This window comes from Delphinapterus leucas, chromosome 1 (assembly GCF_059928025.1).
Source record: "Delphinapterus leucas isolate spDelLeu-1000000601 "Yukka" chromosome 1, BTC_Dleu_Yukka2, whole genome shotgun sequence".
NCBI lineage: Eukaryota > Metazoa > Chordata > Mammalia > Artiodactyla > Monodontidae > Delphinapterus > Delphinapterus leucas.
The window spans coordinates 178,669,755-178,695,332 of NC_143129.1; the positions used below are offsets into that span (position 1 = coordinate 178,669,755).

Consider the following 25,578-nt stretch of genomic DNA (forward strand, 5'->3'; position numbering starts at 1 on the left):
CCTATTGTGTGTAAGAAAGTACATAAGAGGTAAGGTATTTAAACTATCCTTATTCTATAGAAAATCAATAATAGAAAACACGGAGACTTCTAATAATAGACAAATGTATTAAACCAGGAAAAATGAAACAGATATGAAGAGGAAAACAGGTAGAAAAACTACCACTTGCAACGAAAGAAAAGTCATTTACAGTAAAAAAAAAAAACACCCACTTTTTTATCTGCAAATTAAAGGGATAAAACTAAAAATACTTGATTGTATAAGGAAATTAACGTGAATGTTCAATCAGTGCTGGAGAAACTAGATTGGTACCAGTTAACAATATCAAGAGCCTTAAAGGGTATTCATAATCTTGGATTTAGTAGGTTCACTTATGGGAATTTTAACTAAGGGGAAAAGAAATCAGTTTGCACAAAAATGCACTTCCATGTTACAATGACAAAATATTAGGGGAAAAATATATCCCAAAGGTTGACCATTAAACCCATACAACAGAATGCTATGCATTTACTTAAGTGATGCTTATAAAATTTATAATGGCATTTGGAAAATGCTCTTACTTTTTCTTAAAGCAAAGTATAAAAATTCTATATAGTATTATATGATCACCTTTTACAAGAAAACAATGCCAGAAAGAGATATGTCCAAATGCTACTACTGATTGATTCTCACCTAAAAGAATTAATTTTGCTTCTTTTCACATTTCTATACTTTCAAAATTCTCTACAATGAGCAACTAATTAAATGGATAATGAAAGAAAAAAACAAAGAGAAGAACAATTCTGATTAAAGACGAAGGACTGAACACATGTATTTAACTTAACTTACTCCTAAAAAAAAACCACAATAAAAAGTTGTTTTTCTTTTAAAATGTACAGATTACTAAGGCCAAAAATAATGGAAGAGATAACTGAAACACAATTTTGGAACTAGAAAGCAGATGACACTAAGGAAAACTAAGCAGTAACCCTTTTTATCCCAAGAGGCTGATGAGTTGGTTGAAACAAGTACCTCTGCAAACCGGGGTGGAGGGAGCCCAAAGCAGGAGCAGTGGTGAAGGGCTATGGAGGCACAACTGCACCTCGGGGCTCCTTCTCCCGCACTCTGCTCAGCCAGGTGACCACCGCCTCACCCCGACAGTAGACTAGAGGTTTGTTTTCTCAAGAGGGTGAAACAGAGGCTCTAGTAAGAGAGGTGGGCATGAAGGAAGACAGAGATACAACAACAAGCACCAAACTGAAAACTAGAGGGGTTAAGTGGAAGCTTACTGAGACTCTAGCCTTTTTCTCCGTCCCAACTTCCAGATCACCCACCATCAGCATGGCTACCCACCCAACTAACCTTCCAAATAGCCTTCTGGTGTCCCACTCTTCAAATATGAGCAGACACCAAGGATCACCAGACACTTGAGAAAAACCATCTAACATGAAAGAAAACTGTACCAAACAGAAAAGAAAGGTTAGAAGACAAAGTTGAGGAAATCTCGTTAAAAACCTCCCAAAACACAATGCAAGAAAGAGAAAGAAAATAAACTAGAGGACAAGTCCATGACAGTAGATTATCCTACCTGACTAACAGACATCGCAGAGGGGAGGAAATCATTATCAGAACCATTTTTCCAGACTGAAAGGTATCTAGCCCAGTAGACGAAAAGAGATCTACTACACCCACGTACATCATTGTGAAATTTTAAAACACTGAGGTCAAAGAGAAGAACTATAAGCTTCAGAAAGGGAAAAGAAATTGGACACATAGAAGATCAAGAGTCAGAATAGCGGCCAGCTCCTCCAAAGCCACACTGACAAAAATCATGACGGAAAGTGATTTCCAACATACTCAGACGGGTAGAATGTTGGAAAAAAAGATGTGTTCTGATATTTAAGGACTCAATTCACTCCTGTGCACTCCTTCTCAGAAAGTTACTGGAAGATATACTCTAATAAACCAAGGAGTGCAAAAAAAAAGAAAAAAGTATGGGATCCATATCACCCAACGTAAGACGGAAGTGAAAGGCACCCTTCAGGACCCAGATTCCAAAACAGCAGCTATGAAGCAGCCTTGAACCACCAGTCCCGGCTAGAAGCAGCATCTTCAATAGGATGACATGTATAAGGGAGATTTACACACTAGGTACGTGTTTAGGGATGAGTAACAACCAAAAAAACCGAATGACACACACATACAAAAGACAAAAATTTCGACAAAAAATACTAGACATGAAAGGAAAAATAATCTTTTTCAATTAGATGGCTCAGCTCTCAACAGTATTTACATAGTCCTGTCAGTAAATAGCACTATAAACGTGTTACTTAGAAATATGGACGTAAGCACCAAAAGAAATCAGCTATAATAGTGGAAAAGGGGTTACCTCTAAAGAGCAGGAAACAGAAGTACATAGGGGACTGGTGTTTTTTTGTAACCAGCTAAACGATGTTACATTATAACTCTGATAGACTATAGGATTTAAAATTGCTAGGGACTGGGCGTGCTGGATCAGATGCCCTTATCCAAAAGGAATTTTTAAAGTCCACTACCCTACAAAGACTCCCAGTGCCCTGCACTCACCTAGATGTACCCTTCCAATAATCTTCTGGGTGCCCACTCCTTTCGCGATCCCTGCCCACCGACGGTCCACCAGCCTCATTATATTACACCTTTCTGCACAAGCTTGGCTCATAATGGTCATCTGGGCACCTGGAGGTGGAGGGAAACATCAGATAACAAAGACAAAATCCACATGTGTGGGAAGCTAAAAAAATGCAGCACTAAGAACAGGGCAGAAAGCAAGTATACTCCCAAGCTTCTGTCTGTGTACGATTATTCCTACCTAGCGGGCTTCCTGCTACACTTAGTTCAACTTTCAGTTTTACACTGCAATCTGAAACACAGTGTAGAAACTTCACATTGAGGGAAATAACATTATTTAAATGTAATAATTAAATGCTATTTTAAAACTTTAAACACAGAAAGCAAAACTACGTGGAAAGGATCTCCAAAAAGTCAAACTCTGTCTACAGATGGAAACACTCGATTAAGCACTACTGCACCCTCAGATCAGTTTCCACTGAGTATCTCTAAACATCTACCAAGCTATTTTTATTTCAAACTCTGGGACACTCTAATTTACCAGTTAAAAAATACATCACGCAGTCTTTCAAAAAACTGTAACTGAACTCTCCATTCTCTGCTCCAACAATTAGACCCTCTTTCCTATCAGGAAGAGGGCACTAAGGTCTTTTCTCTCCTGGTTACATACACTCACCCACAGAGCTGGAGTCAGCCTGTGCAGAAGACAGACACTTCTCTAATCTTTACCTAGGGTCCTAATCTCTCCCACAGAATCTAGTTCCACATTCCTGTGTGTTTGGACATGTCTATCTCAAAGCCAATAGGTATAAATATTCTTTCTCCCCAAATAATTCTCACTTTGGATTTCTCTCTTTGCCAATGGAATCCTTTTTCTTACAACCATAAAACAGAGGCAACTGTTCACTTTCGACCCCTCTTCTTATAGCCTTCTCCCAACTCTCAAACTCAGTTCCAATCCTGTTAATAAATTCTGGGCAATTTCTGACCTTTCTTCTTCTAACCATAGCAGTCAACCTGGCTCACACTCTATCCCTCTAGCTAGTGGACAACTTCTCTGGTTTCCAATCCTTTCTGTGGATATACAGTTTAAAGCAAGGAAATAGTTCTGATCTTTAGGGGTACAGAATACTCCAGAACTGCCACTGCCTTCAATCTTCTTAAAATACCACCTTCTTCAGATCCCTTATTCATCTGCTCAAAGGTCCTCAAAGGTTCTTACTCTTTATAAGATCTTCAAACCCACATCACCACAGCCTCAGATCCCACCTCACCCTGGTCCAACTATTTCCAGCTGCTACAGACTGAATGTTTGTGTCCCTCCAAAATTCAGGTTGAAACCTAATTCCCAATGTGATGATATTAGGAAGTGGGGCCTTTGGAAGGTGATTAATTAGGTCATGAGTGTGGAACCCTCATGAATGGGATTTAGTGCCTTTATAAAGGAGACCCCAGAGAGCTCCCTCTCCCCTTCCACCATGTGAGGACACAGGGAGAAGATGTTCATCTATGAACTAGGAATCAGGTACCCAATTTGCCAGCACCTTTTTTTTTTGGGCCGCGCTGCACAGCATGTGGGATCTTAGCTCCCCCACCAGGGATCAAACCCGCACCTGCACCGGAAGCACGGGGTCTTAACCGCTGGACTGCCAGGGAAGTCCCTCCGCCAGCATCTTGATCTTGGACTTCTCAGCCTCCACAACCGGGAAATAAATCTGTGTTGTTTATAAGCCACCCAGTTTACGGTGTTGTTATGGCAGCCCAAACGGCCTCAGATACCAGCCTTATAGCCTGACTGCTGTAAACCTTCCACTTTACGCAGAGGAAGGTGTCTCCTTTGTCTCTTACTCACTCTGACCCTCCTGTAGAGTGCCCCTTCCTCTACTTTCGCTTTCTCTGAACTCTACTTATGCTTTAAGGCCCAGCTCAAGACCCACCTCCTCCCCAGCTGACTGTCCTCTCCCAGTGATCTCTCCTCTCATTCAATTTCAACACTTCCTGTTCATATTACTCACAGATAACTTACACTTTATGGGCACTTAAACCTCTTGGCATTTGAGGAAGGTTAGAGTCAAGAAGGCCCAGAAATAATGAAGGAAAAGGGAATTTGGGAAGGCAATTCTTTTCTTCCCCCCTTCCTCACTCTACTCCTCATAAGCTAGTTATTGGTGTAAAGTCTGCAAACCCAGGATGAGAAGGGTCCCTTTCACTGCTCTCCTGCCTTTTCTTAAGACTCAGGTCAAAGCCCCAATCCTCTACCCATGGAGACAGCTCAGTTCAAATGCCCTCTCTTTGGAGAAGCCACGCCTGAGCAACCCAGTCAGAGTGAGAATGTGGTCTTAATGTTCATCCAACACGCATCTGATTTTTGCACAGTGGTTAAGAGTTCTGGTAGATCTGGGGCTGAATCCAAAGCCTACTGCTCATGAACTTTGAATACCTGGAAGAGTGACTTCCCCCCTTTATATCTAAGTTTCCTCATCTATAAAACAGGGATAACAGAACATAGCTCATAGGGATAGTCTGAGGATTAAATAAAATTGAAGATGATATACTAAGCACCTAGCATGGTGCTTGGCACATAGTAAGGGCTCAATAAATGCTGAGTGTTATATCAGGGTCTCTTATGAATTTATCTCTCACTCATAGGAGCCCTATGAAGCTCCAGTCTTACCCCCAAGCACTCAGCACAAGGTCCTGCACATAGCACTCAACAGTAAATAATCAGCAGATTTACTCCTCCCAGGAATATATGCATCTCAGGACACAAACTCTTAACAGTTGAAACCTAGCATGTGCTCAGGTATTTGTGGATGAACGAGTGGAAGAAAACCTACTTGAGCAGGGGTTTTTACTTCTCTAGGAACACACTCGTTATCTCACGGCCTCAAGAGAGATACCTAGAATGAAGGCACAAGACCACTCGATTACACTCACATGGTGCTGCCCTGTGTGGTCTTACTAAACAGCAAAGTGTTGTTACTAAGAGAAAAGGTGCCAGTTAGTACAGGCATTATCTGAATGCTCAAGTGGGGAACTCTCGTCTCCTGACCTGGCTGGTAAGTTCTTTAATGGCAAGAACCATGCCCCATACACCCTTATACTCCTCACAGCTCCTGGTAGAGTGCTGGCACACAGACCAAGCTGAAATATCTGTTTGACCTCTACTCTACACACTTCCTTCTATATATATTTTTTTTTTTGTGGTACGCGGGCCTCTCACTGCTGTGGCCTCTCCCGTTGCGGAGCACAGGCTCCGGACGCGCAGGCTCAGAGGCCATGGCTCACGGGCCCAGCCGCTCTGCGGCATGTGGGATCTTCCCGGACCGGGGCACAAACCTGTGTCCCCTGCATCGGCAGGCGGACTCTCAACCACTGCGCCACCAGGGAAGCCCTACACACCTCCTTCTTATAGCTCCTTATTCTAAACCCATTTACTCCCGTTTCTTATAGAGGTATCCTAGAAATTAGGATGCCAAATAAGGGGAGGTAGGAAGATAAAGGAAGACACTGCAAAATACAAAACTGGTTAAGAAATAATTAAAGAAAAACCTATTACAAAGAAAAGATTGGCAAGTGAAACAATAACCCTTGGGCTTGTTAGTTAGCTGTCCAAAGGACTACTGCCATCTTTAACGGACACCAGTCTCCCCTTCTCCCTGTGTCAGGTCAGAACGTTGGATGTAGAGACAAAGACACAAAAGATGGAGACATCACCTGAGTCAACAAAGGCTTTCACAGGATGTCCATTCACTTTGCAGTTAATATAAAGCATCACTACTTGGCCAAAACTTTCCGGAGCCTCTTCCATAGCTATTGTCATGTTTTCCTCAATGTTCTGTTGCCTGTAACAAACCAAAACCAGGCACGCTAAAAGCATTATTTCCATGAAGAGCAATCTGTTTCAAAGTCACAATATTAAAAACAGACCTGTACATATCTTTTCCTCCAACTATAGCGGCTGAGTCATGGAAATGGAAATTGGTGCTCTATCCTGAAATATGTGATTTAGCAGGAGGAAGTGAGATATATAATTGGCAGAAAATCTAAAGGCATACAAATCACCTTCATGTAAAAACAATTATGTTCCCTTTACAAGCTCAGAAACAGGAAAACAAAATTCTGGAGAGTAAGGGTCACAACCCTTTTTATCCTGTAGAATATTAGAATTTCATCAATGCTTCAATTTAAACTGAGGATTTACTGGTTATCTGGGTACATTTTCTATGTCCACTGCATTAAAAATAGTTTGCAAATATAATACACAGATGTTTCGACTGCTTGTGTTACATCTGCTGCTTAATTTCCAAATCTGTAAAAAATTAGTTTCTAATCTGTAAAACGAGAACAATAATTTCTATCATAGGATCGCTGAGAGGTATAAAGCACCTAGTACACAATGCTAAGGTAAGAGCAGATGCTCAAAAATATCTAACTACCTGGCTGTCACTTAGAAAACTATACACACACATATGCATCATAGTTCACCTGGTCCATCAAAATATTTCTTCAAAATTGAATATACTCTAATTCTTACGTGAGAAAAGCACATAAAATGGAGTTCCAGCTTACTCCAGCATCTCATGTCTTCCTCCCCAACTCTTCTAGAAACATCATCAAAACACTACAAACATTAATTTAAACTACGGCTGGGGCCAGGCAACTTTGCTGAAGACTGAGACAATTACAGAACAGGGTCCAAGGTGGGATCAATTACAGCTGTAAGCCAGAGGGTGGCAAACTATAGCCCACTGTTTGTTTACGGGAACACATCCACACCGTTCACATAGCTGCTTTCACACTGCACTGGCAGAACTGAGTGCTACCGACAGACTGCATGGCCGGCAAAGCCTAAAATATTCACCACCTGGCTCCTTATGGAAAAAGTTTGCTGACCTCTATTCTAAACTGTAGCGCCGGTCCCTTCTGTAATAATACTCTAGCCCAATTGTATTGATGGCTTTATCAGCCAGTCTATAATAAAATATTAAATTTTTCAGAAAGTCAAAGGTAAACTTGTTTAATTTAGCCCGGGAAATATGCGAGCTACTATATACCTCAGTGTACATGTACCCTGTGTAATCACTGGTGTAGCATATCAAATAAAACTGCTATAGGCATTCTATACAATTACACAGCTTTTCTCCTAGGTCACATTATTAAATTTAAAAATAACCTAAAATTAGTTGTGCACTCCTGACCTTACATTGATTCCAACCAAGATACATTTCAGCAAAAAATCATCTGAAATAATACCAGTTACTTTGGCTATCCTGGGCTCTATGTCACTTTACAGGCACAAGGTTTTCTCCTCTAAAAGAACACATGCATTGTCCCAGTTCCCCTACCTCACCCCTGGGAAGAAACATGAGCCTATGGATGTGCCTCGTTTCACCTCTCTTCCGATAGCTTGGTGTCATGGTTTGGCTATGATGCCTCCCCACTGCCCCGCCCACCCCTCCTGCTTCCTGGCTTGAGTGCAACTGTTCTTGAGAGTTATGTCAGGCTCACTTATAGCTGCAATGCGGTCTAGTTCAGAAAACACAAATATCTTCTCATTTCTCTGCATAGATTTACCTAGCGGGATGTTTCTCAAAGATAGTTATTAGTATCCAATACAATTAATGGGAACACTATACAGACAAGAACACAAGTGAACGGCTTAGGGCTATCAATTGATTCTGGTGTATTTACATTTCTCTGATTTCAAATGTACTCAGAGAAATAAGAAACCCTTTATTTGACTTCCAAGTTAACAGTGTAATATAATGACCAAGTTAGGCTTCATTTAAGTAACCAAAGATGATGATCAGGCCCCTAAAAGGAGTGGCCTTACAGTTATTGTTCTTAGTTATACTAAGCCCTTCACAATTAGCAATAAACCGAATCTGGAATGGGGGAAAGCAACTGTTCTTTTATTCAAAGGGACTGACTGAACAGCTTCTTGCTTGTGACTAGTAAGGGGACCAAGGTTGGCACTAGTATCCTTGTACGTGCTTAGGCCCCACCCCTTAAGATTCTACCTCTCTATTTATTTATGGCTGTGTTGGGTCTTCGTTGCTGTGTGCGGGCTTTCTCTAGATGCGGCGAGCGGGGGATACTCTCCGTTGCGGTGCGAGGGCTTCTCATCGCGGTGGCTTCCCTTGTTGTGGAGCACAGGTTCTAGGTGTGTGGGTTTCAGTAGTTGTGGCACATGGGCTTATTTGCTCTGCGGCATGTGGGATCTTCGCGGACCAGGGCTTGAACCCGTGTCCCTTGCATTGGCAGGCAGATTCTTAAACACTGCACCACCAGGGAAGTCCCACCCCTTAAGATTCTGATTCATCAGATTTGGGAGTAAAGCCTGAGCACCTGCATTTTTAAAAGCTTCTCCTATGACTTTAATGCTGTCCCAGGTGAGAACCATAGCACTAGAGAATCTGGAGCTGGAAACCAGTCCTGCAGTCAGTTTATCTGCTGAGCCCAGTACAAGAACTGTGGAAGGAAACCGGACTTAGGACTATAAGGTTCCTCTTTATACAGTTTTCTCTAATTCAGTCATGTCCAAGCCCTGGATTTAATCAGGGCTCATGCATTATGTCTAAGGAAAGAGAGTCCAATCAGTTTGAGTAGCCAGCCTAGTAGTCTCACCAAACTGGGGGCTTCTGCTCAGTCCTGGGGTCATCTACCTGGAGTTGCCTTAATAATGTGCTGTGGGCTAGTCAGGGAGTCTTTATCAAAATTTTAGAAAGTCATTAAATTAGGTAGCTGTATTTTTGTAATGTTGAATCAAAATGCAAGGAAAATGGAAGAGGAGAGAATAAACTAGAAGACTGAAGCTACTACCTCAGATGCAAAATAAGGAATCTACCTCAAAGCAGATGCCCAAAAAATACAAGATCACCTGGAGTTTGGGAACCCTAGATTCTCTAAATCTTGCTCTTTGGGCAAAGGAGTCATTACCTTATATCTTCTTCTATCTTTGCCTGAGCTTCAAGATCAAAAGGGTCCGCAGAAAAGAGACGAATCCTTTCTTGCTCTCTCCGGGCTCGGTCCTGCTGCTGCTCCACCAGGACCCTAGAAAATTTCTCTGCAAGAACAGTGGGCAAAATCTTAAAAACCATTATATTTTCATTCTTTATTAGTATTTTTCCACACTGAACAATTTCTCAAAATACAACTATAAGAGATGAAGAAAGGATGGCTAGAAATCATTTAAAATGAGCAATTACGTTTACTTTCTATTCTCTGCAGAAAAGATTACTTCTTCACCTAAATTTAGTGTAAAGAAATAATGTATTTGCTGGGGCTTCCCTGGTGGCGCAGTGGTTAAGAGTCTGCCTGCCAATTCAAGGGACACAGGTTCGAGCCCTGGTCCAGGAAGATCCCACATGCCGTGGAGCAGCTAAGCCCGTGCACCACAACTGTTGAGCCTGTGCTCTAGAGCCCACGAACCACAACTACTGAGTCCACGTGCCACAGCTAATGATGCCCGCGCGCCTAAGAGTCCGTTCTCTGCAACAAGAGAAGCCACCGCAATAAGAAGCCCGTGCACCACAAAAGCAGAGCCCGCTCGCCGCCAACTAGAGAAAGCCCACGCACAGCAACAAAGGCCCAACATAGCCAAAAATAGAAACAAACAAACAAATAAATAAATTTATATATATAAAAAAAGAAATAATGTATTTGTAGACATCATCTCAGAGACGATGACTTTTCAATTTAAATCAGTGTGGCAGATAAATGATGCTACCCCTCCCCTCCCCACTGCCCTTATTATCCTATTACCTAGAAATAAAAGAGAGCACTACTATCCCTCTTTTCCTCTTCTACTTTTGTTTCCTTTACAACACACTCTGCCTTAAAGCAGATAAATTATAAGCAAACTACTGTTTGTCTATATTACCCGATGGATACGAAGCAGGAAAATTAGCAAAGAGAAAACATTGCTTGCTATAAGATGGATGTATGTTACAAGAACCACCTTTATTTGCTATTTCGTAAATGTGAGTGCATTCAAATGTATAAATGTACAAGTGCCATCATCATGGTCTTTGGCAAGATACGCTGCATAAGACATTAAAGAAACCAAAACAATGGTCATATGAACTAATAGACACAACAGGGATGAATCTAAAAAACACTGAGTGAAAGACGCCTGACACAAGGGAGGACATACTATATGATTCCATTTACATGAAGATGAAAATTAGGCAAAACTAACCTCTAAGGATCAGAATACTGGAGCCTATAAGGGGAGGAAACCGACTAGAAGAGAACATAAGGGAGCTTCCTGGAGTGAAAGAAATGTTCTATATTGTGACTGGGGTGCCGGTTACATTAGTTTGTCAAAACTCAACGAACTGTATACCTAAAATCTAAGTATTTCTCTGTAGGTAAATATTACCTAAATTTTAAAAACGGTTATTGAGGAATAAGTTATTAAGTGTCTGTTATGTTTTAAAATTTAATCAGTAGGGTTTCATAAACCCAGGAGTAAAACTGGAGAAATGTACAGAGAAAATTTATTCATAAAGATGACTAAAAACAAATGTTCTGTTAAATACAAGAATGGCTAAAATACAGCCCCAAATAAACTGTTGGTGACAACTGCACTACTGTTAAATTTAGGGTGAATGAGAATAAAGGGGTTGCACTTTGCCAAACAGGCTGATGGCACTGGACCTGTTTTCCTGGAACGAAATCATTTTAACTGGCATCAGCTGGTTAACGGGTACTCTCTTTAACCGAGGTTCTAACTAAACAGGTTAAAATATCAGTACCTGGTCATTACAAGATATTATCTGCAGAAAAAGAAAAACCACACACACAAAATAACAAACAAAAAACCCCCTGAATCGCTATGCTGTACACCTGAAACTAACACAATATGGTAAATCAATTATACTTCAATTAAAAAAAAATCTGTACCTGGGTTATACACTGCTAAAATGATTAGGGAAAAAAAAAAGGAAGGAAAGGAAAACGAAGGTGCTGGTTGAGCTGCTTCAGAACTCTACATAGCCCTAAAACTGTCACTATTGCCAACTAACTCAGCCTTTGACATCAGCACTAATTTACCTCTCACAGACCAACTGATATGTTCAATGCAACATGCGACACAGTGGGCTGAACACACCAGTTGCTTGAGTTTCTCCACATTTGCTGTGATACAACTATTCACCTCAGGTCAGCTTGACAGCCTTCAAATTTCATAAGCTTACCAAGATCTCCACTGAGCAGAGCATCTGCCAAGGGTGGATTGCGTTCCTTCAACAAGGACAGCTCATGGGGGTTGGCCAGCAACATGTCTCGGAGCAAGGCTGGATTGTCCAGGCCCTGAGGAGATGAAGCTACCTCTCCAGGAGATGAGTGGGACTGCTGTGCTCCTGCTGGCTGGCGCTGCCGGGTGTTTGACGTGCCAGGCACAGCTATGCTACGGAAGTCTATTCGGGGTAAGTCTGTTGGGGAAAATCGATTCGAAGTTTACTTCAAATGACTCCATAAAAACAAGTATTTGAAGGAAACAGCAGATTTGCACATATGTGGTATGCAGTAGTAGTAGATGGTAATCACAGACATTCCGAATGCCCTTTCCCTGGTTCTTTCTCACGCTGACCTTGAATACAAAGACTGCAGTCCGGGAGTGAATAGGTAGGAAAGAATAGAAAAACAGAGGGTTGGGGAGTAGAGGTAGGGATAGGAAGACAATGGTAATAATCCCAAATTCTTGGCTTATAAAATATCCCAGGATAATAAGTTTTTACTTACTTATGTCTTTAAAAAAGCAAAGCCAATCTCAAACATAACCACGTAAAGCTCGATGTGGTTCTTAAGAAAAATCCTAGTCTGCTTTCACATATGCTCCAAAGAGCCCTGACACCTTGGGTAAAGAATACCATACATATCAAGTGAACAGCATAAATGTTAGATGTTAACTTCTACAAGTATGTGCCACACTTATTAGTTCTTTGAATTTACACTTTCATCTGTGCATCACTGCTAACTCTTCTCATACCCTGGAAAGCGAGTAGGTGTAATCGTTTCACGGGAGAGAAAAAAACAAGAAAAGAAACCTGCACAGGTTCTCAGTGCTCAGTACACCAAAAGATTTAACAGGTTCACAGGCCACACTCCCAGGTTCCATAATCCAAGGTGAGCTGACCTTACTAAAGTGAAAGGAAAATAAAAGGGAACCTTACCTCAAGGACCCACATATTATATGATTCCATTTATGGAATGTCCAGAATAGGAAAATACAGAAACTGAAAGTAGACTGACGGTGGCCTGGGGCGAGGAGGCATGAGGGCAGATGGGGAATGACTGCTGGTGAGTAGTTTCTTGTAAAGATGATGAAAATGTGCTGAAGTTGATCATAGTGATGGTTAGGCAATTCTGAATATACTAAAAATCAGTGAATTGTACCCTTTAAATGAGTGAATTGTATGGTAGTGAATGATATCTCAATAAAGCTGTTATTGAAAAAAAGAGCTGTATTTTTAAATAGGAAAAAGAAAACAAAAAACGTAAAACCCTAGGTATAACCAGAATGATGGGCTAAGACTGAGTGAATCCACATTTCTTCAACCCCAAAATGTATCTGACGATTGCACCTGCTCCAAGTCTGGGGCTGTCCTGAAGCCTTTTGGACTTCAAAGAGAAAAAGAAAATGCTTAAACTCAGGAGTAAGGTTTGTGCCTCTTAGCATGGGTTCAAGTAGGCACTTTTCTTCAAACAGACCTCAGCTGGCAGTGTGTGTGTGTGTGTGTGTGTGTGTGTGTGTGTGTGTGTGTGTACGTGTACATGGACATGAACTTCGAACCAATGAAAAAGTGAAGTGAATAAGAAGATCTTTGTGAGGTAGTTAATCTAGGTCACCCAGCAAACCATATATGGGTGGGTCTTCCTTATGGGTTGAGAAATTTTTATCTCAACCTTGTTATACTTATCTTGAGAGTCCACTCACTTCGGAATAATTCTGAAAAACTTGTTTACCTTATAGATCAGAATTGCCTCCCCTCCCCCACCTACTGGCTCTCTTGTCCCTGTGGCACAGCACAGGAAAAACAAGAAACAGTGAATCTCAGAACTAACAATTTCACCAAATTAACCACAGGAAGATTTGGGCTTTACTGATTGGCTTATTTGAACCCCTTCCCTTTCTGAAGTTTAACAGTAGCCCCAAGGGAATAATGTAATCTGGATCTGAAAGTAACAGGGCTTGATGGTCTCTAATAGCTCCAGTTTCAGGCTGAATGGAAGCACTGTGTTCTAAACTGGAGTCGGTCATCACCCAGACACCTAAACTCCTTTGAGTATCAGAAGCAAGCTATGGACCCTCTCCCCATCAAATGCACAGACGCCCACACAATTCTGCACACTACTTCAAGGACACAGACACTTCCTAACTCCCAATGCACAGATTCTAGATGTAGCATCTAAGATAAATAAGTTTCTTTTTACATGATTAACAAAGATGGTGGGAAAGAACCAGGATTTGGTGGTCAGCTGCTTAAGGTTCATAAGGCTCAGTGTCACGGGAAAGCACCAAGTTTTAAATCCTGTGCCTTCACTTACTAGCTATGAAGATATTATTTAAAAATTGTCAAGAGGTATCTCTTCCCTACAAAAGTTATGAGATGACCTGAAATGTGGGTGCAAGTGCCTGGCTGACTGTAAAATGTTCAGCAAAGGCCTACCACTGAATGCCAGACACAAAGCAGCAGAAGTCAGCCAGGAAGCAGAGGCATATGCAGCGTCTCAAGTCCTTCTCAAGGATAAAATGATCACTGATAACAAAAGAAGCTAATATTTATTGACGGCTTGCTATGTGCTGAAGGTTTTACATGCATTATTCTCCCAGCAACCCTAGGAGTTGTGGTTAATTATAACACACATCTTACAGATGAGGAAATGGACTTAGAGTGTTAGCTTGTCCGAAGTTACCCAGCAAGCAAGTGGCAGAGTCAGGATCTGTACCCTGGCAGTCTGAATCCAAGGCAAATCCAAAACTCTGAACTACGCTATCTACTAATGCTTGCCAGGGCTGTGAAACCATTATGAGATGCCGTACTTGGGAACTGCACCGAAGGGCGAGGGTCTGCATTCTCCTTCTGTCGTAAAATCACAACGTCGCCATCTTTTAAGCCGTAAGAAGCCAGTGATCTGTGGTTGTCTGTGAGAGGTCTTTCAGCGTAGACAATCTGCAACCAGAAAATATTTAATAGTATAAAGCACCGAGAAGTAACATGGCACAGAACAGAAAGACTACAGTTTTCCTCTTCATTAGAGAATGTCACTCCCTGCTCAACACCCTCCAGTGATTTCCCATCATACCTAGAATAAAAGCCAAAATCCTTCTCGTCGACTATTAGGCCCAAACAATTCAGCTCCCTGGCTCCCCCACGACCTCATCTCATACCATGATTGCTATTCCTCAAATAATACCAGCAACTTCCCCCTCAAGGCTGTTTCACTTGTTGTTCTCTCTACCTGAGGAATGTTCTTTCCCGGGTCATTTTTTTAAGGTCTCTGATCAAACACTACCTCTTCAGAGTCCTTCCCTAATATTTAAAATGCACCCTCACCTCCCATACTATATATTTTTTCTTTATGGTCTCTCTGTCCCACTAAAATGTAAGCTACTCTGAGGACAAGGACTTTACTTTTTTTACCATATCCCAAATGCCTAGAACAGGGGCCTGGTAGATAAATAATGCCCAAGTATCTGCTGAATTAAAGGACAAATAAATCTATGGGAAGTAGACAATTTTAGATTTAATATTGAGCAGGGAGGGAAATGGGAATGATTTATTCTGGGGATGATAACTGCAATACTATTAAATAATATGTTCACTCCCTACCCACAAGTTTTAGTGAGATATAATTGACATACAACGCTGTATTAGTTTTAGTTGTACAACATAATGATTTGATATATGTATATATTGTAAAATGATTACCATGATATGCTTTGTTAACATCCATCACCCCATATAGTTATAAATTTTTCTTCTTGTGATGAGAACTTTTTTTTTTTTTTTTTCCAGTACGCGGGTCTCTCACTGCTGTGGCCTCTCCCGTTGCGGAGCACAGGCTCTGGATGCGCAGGCTCAGCGGCCATGGCTCACGGGCCCAGCCGCTCCGCGGCATGTGGGATCTTCCCGGACCGGGGCACAAACGCGTGTCCCCTGCGTCGGCAGGCGGACTCTCAACCACTGCGCCACCAGGGAAGCCCCCGTGATGAGAACTTTTAAGATCTACTCTTAGCAACTTTCAAATATATGATACAGTGTTGTTAACTCCAGTCACCCTGCAGTACATGACTGTACTGTGTCCACTTTTAAATGGTCTCACACACAAGCTTCCTGAGTTCTTCCTTCTCTTCGACCTTCCCCAAACTTTTATCACTTTTATGTTTATGAGTGGAAGATAACAGTGGGAGAAATTTAAAAAAGAACAATTAAACACAGATGGAAAAAAGGATCAGGGATGTATTACTAAGGAAAACAGTTTTATGATGTGCAATCGAACACTGAAGAAAGCCTGAGAGCATAAAAATAGATGAAACAACGGGCTGTGGAAAGAAAAGGGACAAAGGGCATACTATGATTTCACCATGAAGGAACACAAAACCTAACCCGCATCATGACCTACTCTGTAGAGGGGCATTCAGAACAGACTCTGGCTTTGAAAGGTTTTCTTCCCGACAATTCACTTTCCACGAGGCCACTGGCAAACTGAGGAACTTGAGTTCTGTCCTGGCTCTGACAGGGCCCCCGACACTCAGCTGGTCCAGGCTTCACAGTTCCCATTTGTCAAGCAAGCAGCTGGGGCTAGATAATCATTACACCTATCCCTTCCAGGTCTTTCTGCTACACTACCATTTTACAATGTTTCCTCAAGTGTCCTCATAGCTCTCATAGTAAAATTGCCTGACACAGAGCCTGAAAAATACAGGATTTAAACTGGAAAAAAAAAAGATCTGTCATATCTGATCTCAGAATTTGCAATGACATGAGAAATAGAACAGGAAACTCAATTTAGTTCCTTCCAAAATTAAATACTTCTGGGGTTAAACAAAAAAATGATCTGCAGAATTTGTAGGCTGAATTATATTTTTTAAGTTCTATACAGGACTAGAAAAAGTATTGTTAGTTCTTACCCTCACCTGCAAAGTTAAAATTTGTTACAATAGATTGCAACTGTCATTCTATCGACCCATTCACTCTCCCTTATTTAGGCATATATCTCATAGTAAAAGTATACCAGAATCAACATAGATGGTTTGCAATACAACCTGAGTCATATTATAACTTCTGGGATTGCTTTAAAAACCACCACAAATCTGAAGTGACAAGTGTCATGGGTTGAGGCGTGCAGCAAGAAAGAGGCATACATGAGAAATGCCATGCAGGCAGCTCCTACAAGGGGGCTTCAACTTTGTGAAGCAACCATAATGAAAGCACCAGTGGCCTAAGGCCTACTCCTTAATTTTCCAGGGTCAGAAATTCAACTATCAGTATATTTAGAGACACATGATCAGTCAATGTACTCTAACTGTACTTATAAGAGAACATTTACTTGTCTACAATGAGAAATCAAACTCAGGAGAATCAGAATGCTCCTATCCACAAGATCACTGAATTTTCTTCAGGCTGGAAATGCTACATGGAAAGCCATATTAAAATAGCAGACGGCTACCACTGAGTGAGCTCCTACTGGGAGCCAGCATCTTACTAGGTTCTCGCAGTCTTCCACCTAATCCTCATATCCTCTCGTTTAAGTCTCAGAATCAATTCATGAAGTAGATATTAATTGTCCCATTCATTTCATGTACAGGGAAACAAATTACTGTTAGGTGACCTGAGGCTCCATAGCTATTGAGAAGAGAACTGGGATTGGAGCCACATCTGCCTGACTTTACAGCCCATACTCTTGCCTAGTACCACATACAACTTTCCCAAATATAAGTCCAAAGTGGCATGGTGAATTAGCTGGGTGACCTTTACAAGAGCTATTAAGCCACCTATCACTCCTAAGGGCCTCTACTCACCAGGGGGATCAAACACTGTCCACTGCTCAATGTATCCCCTGCCCTGAATATGAAGAAAGGAGCACTCACTACCAACCCCTCACTCTTTGGATTCCCATTTTACAGATGCCATACATCATTCCATCACTGTTCAGCTAAACAGTTTTTCCTCAGCAGACAACATAATTTTTTAAAAAGAAGGCGGCCTGACCTAACAACAAAAATGTAAGATCCAGGTAGTCAGTACCATCCAACATGTAACATGAAGTATGGAAGACTGCTATCTGCCCCAATCTCCTAAAAATACTAGACTGCAGAATGTGGGTAAGGGTCAAACATTCTTCATACTGACAAAGCAGCAGGTGTATACCATTCTTGTCCAAGGACATAGATGAGATAAACAGTAGCTTAGTTGAAATTATAACTGCCACAAAGAACTGGTTTTTTTTTTTGTTGTTGTTAAAATAGGCTTAAGAATCTAAGACAATTATTCTGCAGCTTAAGTTCCAGAATAAATCTGAATGATTTTCCAACTTAATATGAGTATCTAGTAGACCAATGGTTTCAAATTTCTACCAGTCAAAACAAAATGAGTTTTGTTTATGGCATTGGTGATACTTTCTACCATTCATAATACCCAGCTCAAAGGTTATAAGGCTCAAAATTCAAGTTTTGCCAGTTATAAGAACATACAACAGAAAAATTTATACAGCTACAAGTCTTTTTTATTGCGGTACGCGGGCCTCTCACTGTTGTGGCCTCTCCCGCTGTGGAGCACAGGCTCCGGACGCACAGGCTCAGCGGCCATGGCTCATGGGCCCAGCCGCTCCGCAGCATATGGGATCTTCCCAGACCGGGGCTCGAACTCGTGTCCCCTGCATCGGCAGGCGGACTCTCGACCACTGTGCCACCAGGGAAGCCCTGCTACAAGTCTTAATCTCCAAAACTGGCACAACTGCTAGTACTTCTCCAGAGGAGGCACCCTAGAGACTGAATTCTCATCTTAACCAATATTTAACAATACACTAATTAATACAACTCCAAAGCCTTTAGGCATGATGTCAAATGTTTCCTGGTCTCTGAATGAGAGATTTCAATCAATCAACAGATATCATAACAGCACATTTCTAGCATTAAGGATCATAAACTGGCCACGAAACCCTTGGAATCACATTTGAATGGCTTCATAATAGTATCTACCATTAGCTGAAAGCCCACTATATGCCAAGTGATCTACACATACCATCCCATGTAATAGTCAGCTTGACTTTTACAACCCTTCTGGAAGATAACTTGACAAGTTACTAAAAGCCTCCCAAAAGACCTGGCAATTCCATATCTAAGACTTTATCCTGAGGAAATAATCAGAAATGGAGACAAAGCCTTAAGTATAGGGCTTCCCTGGTGGCGCAGTGGTTGAGAATCTGCCTGCCAATGCAGGGGACACAGGTTCGAGCCCTAGTCTGGGAAGATCCCACATGCTGCGGAGCAACTAGGTCCGTGAGCCACAACTACTGAGCCTGCGCATCTGGAGCTTGTGCTCCGCAACAAGAGAGGCCGCGACAGTGAGAGGCCCGCACACCGTGAGGAAGAGTGGCCCCCGCTCGCTGCAACTAGAGAAAGCCCTCGCACAGAAACGAAGACCCAAAACAGCCAAAAATAAATATAAATAAATAAAAATTAAAAACAAAAAAAACAGAAACCTGAGGGACATCCTAGATTCCTCTTAAAAAAAAAAAAAAAGCCTTAATATATAGGTATCCATGGACATGTTACTCATAACTGCTTCCAAATGTCCCCAATTCAATTCAAATGCCCAGCAAGGGACTTCCCTGGAGGCAAAGTGGTTAAGAATCCACCTGCCAATGCAGGGGACATAGGTTCAAGTCCTGGTCCGGGAAGATCCCACATGCCGCGGAGCAACTAAGCCCGTGCGCCACAACTACTGAGCCTGCGCTCTAAAGCCCCCAAGCCACAACTACTGAGCCCACGTGCCACAACTACTAAAGCCCACGTGCCTAGAGCCCGTGCTCCACAACAAGAGAAGCCACCGCAATGAGAAGCCCGCACACCGCAACGAAGAGTAGCCCCCACTCGCCCCAACTAGAGAAAGCCCACCTGCAGCAACGAAGACCCAATGCAGCCAAATTTTAAATAAATAAATAGACCAACACAAGCTCTCTTGTCTCCCTCCTTCCTCCCTCCTTTCCTTCTTTTTTTTAAAGGTTTTTTAAAAAATTAATTAATTAATTTATTTTTGGCTGTGTTGGGTCTTTGTTGCTGCGTGCGGGCTTTCTCTAGTTGCAGTGAGCGGGGGCTACTCTTCGTTGTGGTGCACAGGCTTCTCATTGCGGTGGCTTCTCTTGTTGCAGAGCATGGGCTCTAGGCGCCTGGGCTTCAGGAGTTGTGGCTCGCGGGCTCTACAGAGTGCAGGCTTAGTGGTTGGGGTGCACAGGCTTAGCTGCTCCGTGGCATGTGGGATCTTTCTGGACCAGGGCTCGAACCCGTGTCCCCTGCATTGGCAGGCGGATTCTTAACCACTGCGCCACCAGGGAAGCCCTCCTTTCCTTCTAAAAAAAAAAAAAAAAAAAAAAGCACAGCAAAATGAAAACTTAAATAAATTGCAGTACATCTGTATGATGGTATATTGTGTGGCCATTAAAATGATAAACTGCAAGAATTTGAAATGTTATTCGAAAATGCTGACAATGCAGTGTTGACTGAAGAAAGGTATGAAATTGTTTATTACAGTTCAGGCCATATGTTTTAAAGATATATTGTAACTATATAAGAAGAAAAAAATACATTAAAAAGCAAACTGCAGTTATCTCTGAGTTATAAGGTAATAAGTAATGGTGTTCTTTTCTCCTTTTCTATATGTTACAAGTTTTCTATAATGAATATGTGGTATTTATCAGAAAAGAAATACATGAAAATTACCTGTGAAAATAAACATGCCAAAACCAGCTACAATAGAAATTCTGTTTCTACTGGTTTAATATAGTGTTTTGGGCTTCTCTGTTGGCGCAGTGGTTAAGAATCTGCCTGCCAATGCAGGGGACACGGGTTCAGGCCCTGGTCTGGGAAGATCTCACATGTCGCGGAGCAAATAAGCCCGTGAGCCACAACTACTGAGCCCATGTGCCACAACTACTGAAGCCCACGTGCCTAGAGCCCGTGCTCCAGAATAAGAGAAGCCACCGCAATGAGAAGCCCACACACCGCAACGAAGACCCAACACAATCAAAAATAAATAAATAAATTTATTTAAAAATAGTAACAATAAATAAAATAGTGTTTTACAGGGACTTTCCTGGTGGTGCAGTGGTTAAGAATCTGCCTGCCAACGCAGAGGACACGGGTTTGAGCCCTGGTCCGGGAAGATCCCACATGCTGCAGAGCAACTAAGCCTGTGCCCCAAAACTACTGAGCCCACGTGCCACAACTACTGAAGCCTGAGCGCCTAGAGCCCATGCTCCTCATCAAGAGAAGCCACTGCAATGAGAAGCCTGCGCACCGCAACAAAGAGTAGCCCCCGCTCACCACCAACTAGAGAAGGCCTGTGTGCAGCAACGAAGACCAACGCAGCCAAAAATAAAATAAATATACAAATAAATAAATAAAAATAAACAAAATCGTTTTTATTTTAAACAAAACAGATCATGCTGTGTGCAGAGCTGCATTTCCAGGATCATACAGTTACTGTTATTATTTGGTATTTAAATATGCCTTCATTTGAGAGTTCTTACACATTCTGCACACTTTTTTTTTTTTTTAACCACATGCCACCTACAGGGGTAAATTATAACAATCTTTCAAAAATGCAAAGATATTAATTTCAAGTGAAGCTAAGTTCTTAATAATTGTTTGAAGTTCCTCTAGCCAAGTCTGCATCAAAGCATCAAACAGGGCCATGACCGGCTTCCAAACCCACACTTGTGTTAAGAGATGGAACATGCCCAGCTTCAATCACATGTGCAAGTGGAGATTGTTCCTATTCTAAATTTGTTATCACTGCATTATAACTACTGTAATCAGACTAGAGCTGTTAAAAATTAACACCCTTTCCAAGCATATCCTTATGCACAGTCGATGCTGATGTTGAAAGACTGAATTATAAACCAGTGATCCTTAATGTGGGGCAGACATGCGACACAGTTCTTTAAGGATGTAGGAAGAAAACAGAAAATAATTAGAATTTGCATTTCCATTTTAGTTTATCCTTCCTTAAATTCTATCCTGTGCCTGTTTATAATGACGTAAGGTATTACTTCATGTATATAATTGATGTTTACAGCTATTATATACATGTAACATACATGCATTTATATTATGCATACGCCATTAGTTCATATATATTATTATATACATCACACAGATGCATGTTCCAAAACATTTTACTCAGAGGGATACGTGACCGAAAAAGTTTGCAGACCAGTGGTCTGGACACACAGTAACAGAAAAGAATAGCCAAAAACAAGAAAAAAAAAATTCCCGTTAGAAATGGAGTCAGAAATGGAGGTGAAGGAACGAGAACAGAGAAGGGAAGTAAGAGGAGTAAAGGTAAAGAGACCAGGAGAACTTGGAGAGCAAGAAGGGGAAGAGGAGTAATATGGGAGAACCCTGGGAGGTAAAGGAGGGGTGGGGGGAGGCCCCAAGTAAGTGAAAATGATGTATTTGTGCATAAAAACTACAATGATATTTACTATTATGACTTGGTGAAAGGAAATGACTCAAGTGTCTAGGGTGGATCCTGTTCCTGCTTGATGGGCAAGCAACTGAAAGACAACGGACCACCAGACATCCTAAAATAGACACTGTGTTAGGTTACAATGGAGCCAACAGAACAAACTTGAAAAACAGGAGCTGTTTACCGGCTATGTAATACAGGCTTAACACTAGTTGGAGCCCAGGTTTCCATATGCTAATTTGGCTTGGGAAGGAAGTGAATGCCAAAACACTGACCTAATGAATAAGAAAGAATTTGGAGTTAGCCTAACCGTTCAATTAGTAAGGTACTGCTAACCTTCCGCACTGGCAGGACACTGCCTGCCTTACCATACAATTAATCGTCTTTCGATCTGACACCCTCTTTTGGCTACAGCCATCTCAAAAAGTGCAGGAACACAGAAATCACAATCTTTGTCTTCTCCCAAGCCCAACAAAGTCAATTTACATTTTAATTTTTTATTTCCCCTACCAGCTGGTGATTATAACCAGGGTAAAAGCACAGCCAGAGGGAAGAGAAACAATTGAAAAAGCCACCTTCAAAAATCTGAGTTGATTTTTCCTCCCTACTTAAACTGCTCTTTTCTAGCTCTCTCCCTGAGGGATTCATTGACAGGAGCTGGTTCCTGAGTTTTTGTGGATTCTTTTGTTTTTTTTTACAGAAGTTCCAAGAAATCCCTTTTGCCAGAATGCCTATTTGAGTGACACCTTGTGCCCCCAAATAAATTCTTTCTTGATATTCAGCTTATGCCAAGGTCCTAAAGTTCAAAGTGTAAAGAAATCATACTCACTTCTGAACAAAATATTGACACACTTGTTTACCGTAGCACAGCGCAGAACAAGCTGTAGTGAGGCAATAGTTTTTGGAACTATTTCATAACTGCAGTAGCAAATCAAGATTTACCTTCTGGGGCCTTGGACGACTTCTATAATTTTCTTAATGTTTAGACTATGCCCTCCGAGGCCCACTTATCAAGTCAGGATTTAGATGTTTCAGTGTGAAGGCCACAGAGTTATTGCCACCCAATCTGTCCGGTGGCAGCGTCAGAGCATTTTAAGAATAAATTACTCTGCTTACTTAAAATGTAAGAGCAGCTTAATTTCTTTCCAGCAGGGCAAGGGAAACGAAACAACCAAATCACACTGAGGCCATATTTAAGCAAATATCCTCATCTAGCACTGAGCTTTGAACTCACCCAAACTGAACTGTGACCTGAAAGAAAGAGGGATCTTGGCCTACTACCAGGGAAGAAACCACAGAAATAGTTTCGGTTGAACTAATAAATTACTTTAAAAAAATAATAATTTAACCAGAAACGCATGTGGTAGGGAAAAGAGCATTTCCAGAGGCTTCAAAACAAGGTGGTGCAAGTCTCAAACTTTTCCCTTCACTTCGAGCGCAAATCTCTACACTTAAAGGTAAATTACGTTTACTTAGGCAGGAGCCCTCTCCAAAAAAGCACATGAACATCCATCTACCACAGTGATCCAAACTGGTATTTCTGGTTGGGGAAGCAGAATGCATGAACTCTTGCAAACCTACGGCTTCTTCTTAGGTCTACGCCGACACCCCAAACTCAAGAAACTAGAGAAGGGGTCAAAGAGCCACAAGGTGGGGCGGGCCGCCCGACAGTGCACGCGCTCCTCAGGCTGCAGTGGGTGCGTCTGCGGTCAGTTTCTCCGCTCTCTCCCCCAGCACCCCACCCCACGCTTGGGGCGTATGGGGGCAGCCACCGATTCCAGCTCCCTCCCGGATGCGGGGGTGGGCTGGGAATGGCCATCCTGCTTCCCCTCCACCCCCCAATTCCTCACCAGCAGCAAAAGGAGTGCGTGAGGCCCCGAGGCGGGAGGGCTAGCTCCGGAGGGAGGCCCCACTCGCCGCTCAGCGTACCTGGCTCTCGGCTGCGGGGATGCCGGACTCGAGCTCACACAGCGCGCGGAAGTTGTGCAGCTCGAAGTCGGCGTCGACCTGGAGGGAAAAGGTCACCTCGGAGAGGTCCCTCCGCACACAGTACACGGTGAGCAGCATGGCCCGGGCCCGACCCGGCTCGGCTCGGCCCGGCCTCGGCGCGGGGCGGCGGCGGCGGCGGGGCCTGGCTGGTGCTGCAGGCGGACGGCGCGGGCTGCTCGCTCGCCCGCCCGTTCGCTCCTTCCCTCCCTCACACACGCTAAGTGACTCACTCCCTCCCACCCTCACCAGCAAGTACAGCCGCCACCACCCGCCTGCAACTTCGTCTGCCTGCCTGCCGGCCTGCCTGCCTCCCACCGCTGCCGCCAAGCGCGCCAGCCGCCCGGCGCCCCGCCCCGCCGCAACGCCGATGCCGTAAAGCCCGCCTGACCCGCTCCGCCTTCGCGGCGCAGCGGAGGGGCGGAGCTGGGAAGGGGAGGCGGGAAGTAGGAGAGGATTGCAGGGCTCTGGGGACGGGAGAGGGTGGAAGGGCGAGGAAAGGGGAGCAAACGAAGAGAAAGAAATAAGTATTAATTGCTTGATTTAGTAAGTGACGTCGGTGGAGGACTCCAAAATCTCATTTATTCATCCGACAGGCATTTATTGAGCGCGTGTTGGCAAATAGCCACATGGGTACAAAAATGCGTAAAAATACAGGTCTTTGCCCTTAACGAACTCTCAAACTGATACAGGAGACTGAGAACCTAGCAGATTGTTCTCAGACATATTTTCCAAAGTAGAAATTGAGGCTCAGACAGCTTACTTTTCTTCTTGTTCTGATGATTTAGGGTTAAAACCAAAATCACGAACCCCTGCTCACTGGCCCCTGCTTTGCTCTTCAGCCCTGCCTCCTGAGCCCTGTCTGCACTCTGCCCTCCCTGCCACATTGTGACTTTCAGTTCCTCCTAAGCTCCATTTCCCTGCCTCGTAAATAGTTTTCCCTCTATTTGGACTGCTTCTTTCCTAGCCCTGGCAAACCCCAGCACCTATTGCAGTGCTTTTTATTGGGCACAGCTTAGAATCCACTCGATAAAATATGTGTTACTTTAATGGCCTGTTTAAGGCCACATAGCTGATGAGAAATAGAAGCCCAAAACATGAGGATGAGTCAGAAAACCGAAAGGGAAAGAGGAGGATACAATGGATACAAGATTGGCATCTCCTCATTTACTCCCCACTCCCCCATCCACGGAGTAGGGACACCCTCTTCTATTATAACAGGAGGGAAGGAGGGGTCAGGATGGCTATGGATGCAGGTAAGTGTAGGTAGGTTTGGTGGCAAGAAAGTAAGCGAAAGACCAGC

At 42.7% G+C, this 25,578-nt stretch overlaps 1 protein-coding gene across 13 annotated transcripts in view; it reads right to left on the minus strand.

Annotated features, from left to right (window-relative positions):
* DDI2 (DDI proteasomal shuttling factor 2) overlaps nucleotides 1-24,536 on the minus strand; it is a 43,276-nt gene extending 18,740 nt beyond the window's left edge. Inside the window, exons 1-7 of one of the 13 annotated variants that reach the window (XM_089900683.1) lie at nucleotides 24,219-24,236; nucleotides 15,528-16,141; nucleotides 14,639-14,768; nucleotides 11,790-12,026; nucleotides 9,529-9,655; nucleotides 6,304-6,431; nucleotides 2,566-2,694 (exon numbers count right to left, since the gene is read on the minus strand). In XM_089900683.1, coding sequence (XP_089756809.1) covers nucleotides 2,566-2,694; nucleotides 6,304-6,431; nucleotides 9,529-9,655; nucleotides 11,790-12,026; nucleotides 14,639-14,768; nucleotides 15,528-15,548 — 772 coding nt within the window. In that variant the 5' untranslated portion in view covers nucleotides 15,549-16,141; nucleotides 24,219-24,236. The other 12 variants (XM_022598414.3, XM_089900738.1, XM_022598423.3 and 9 more) reach the window with 12 other exon arrangements.
* Nucleotides 24,537-25,578: the final 1,042 nt, after the last annotated feature.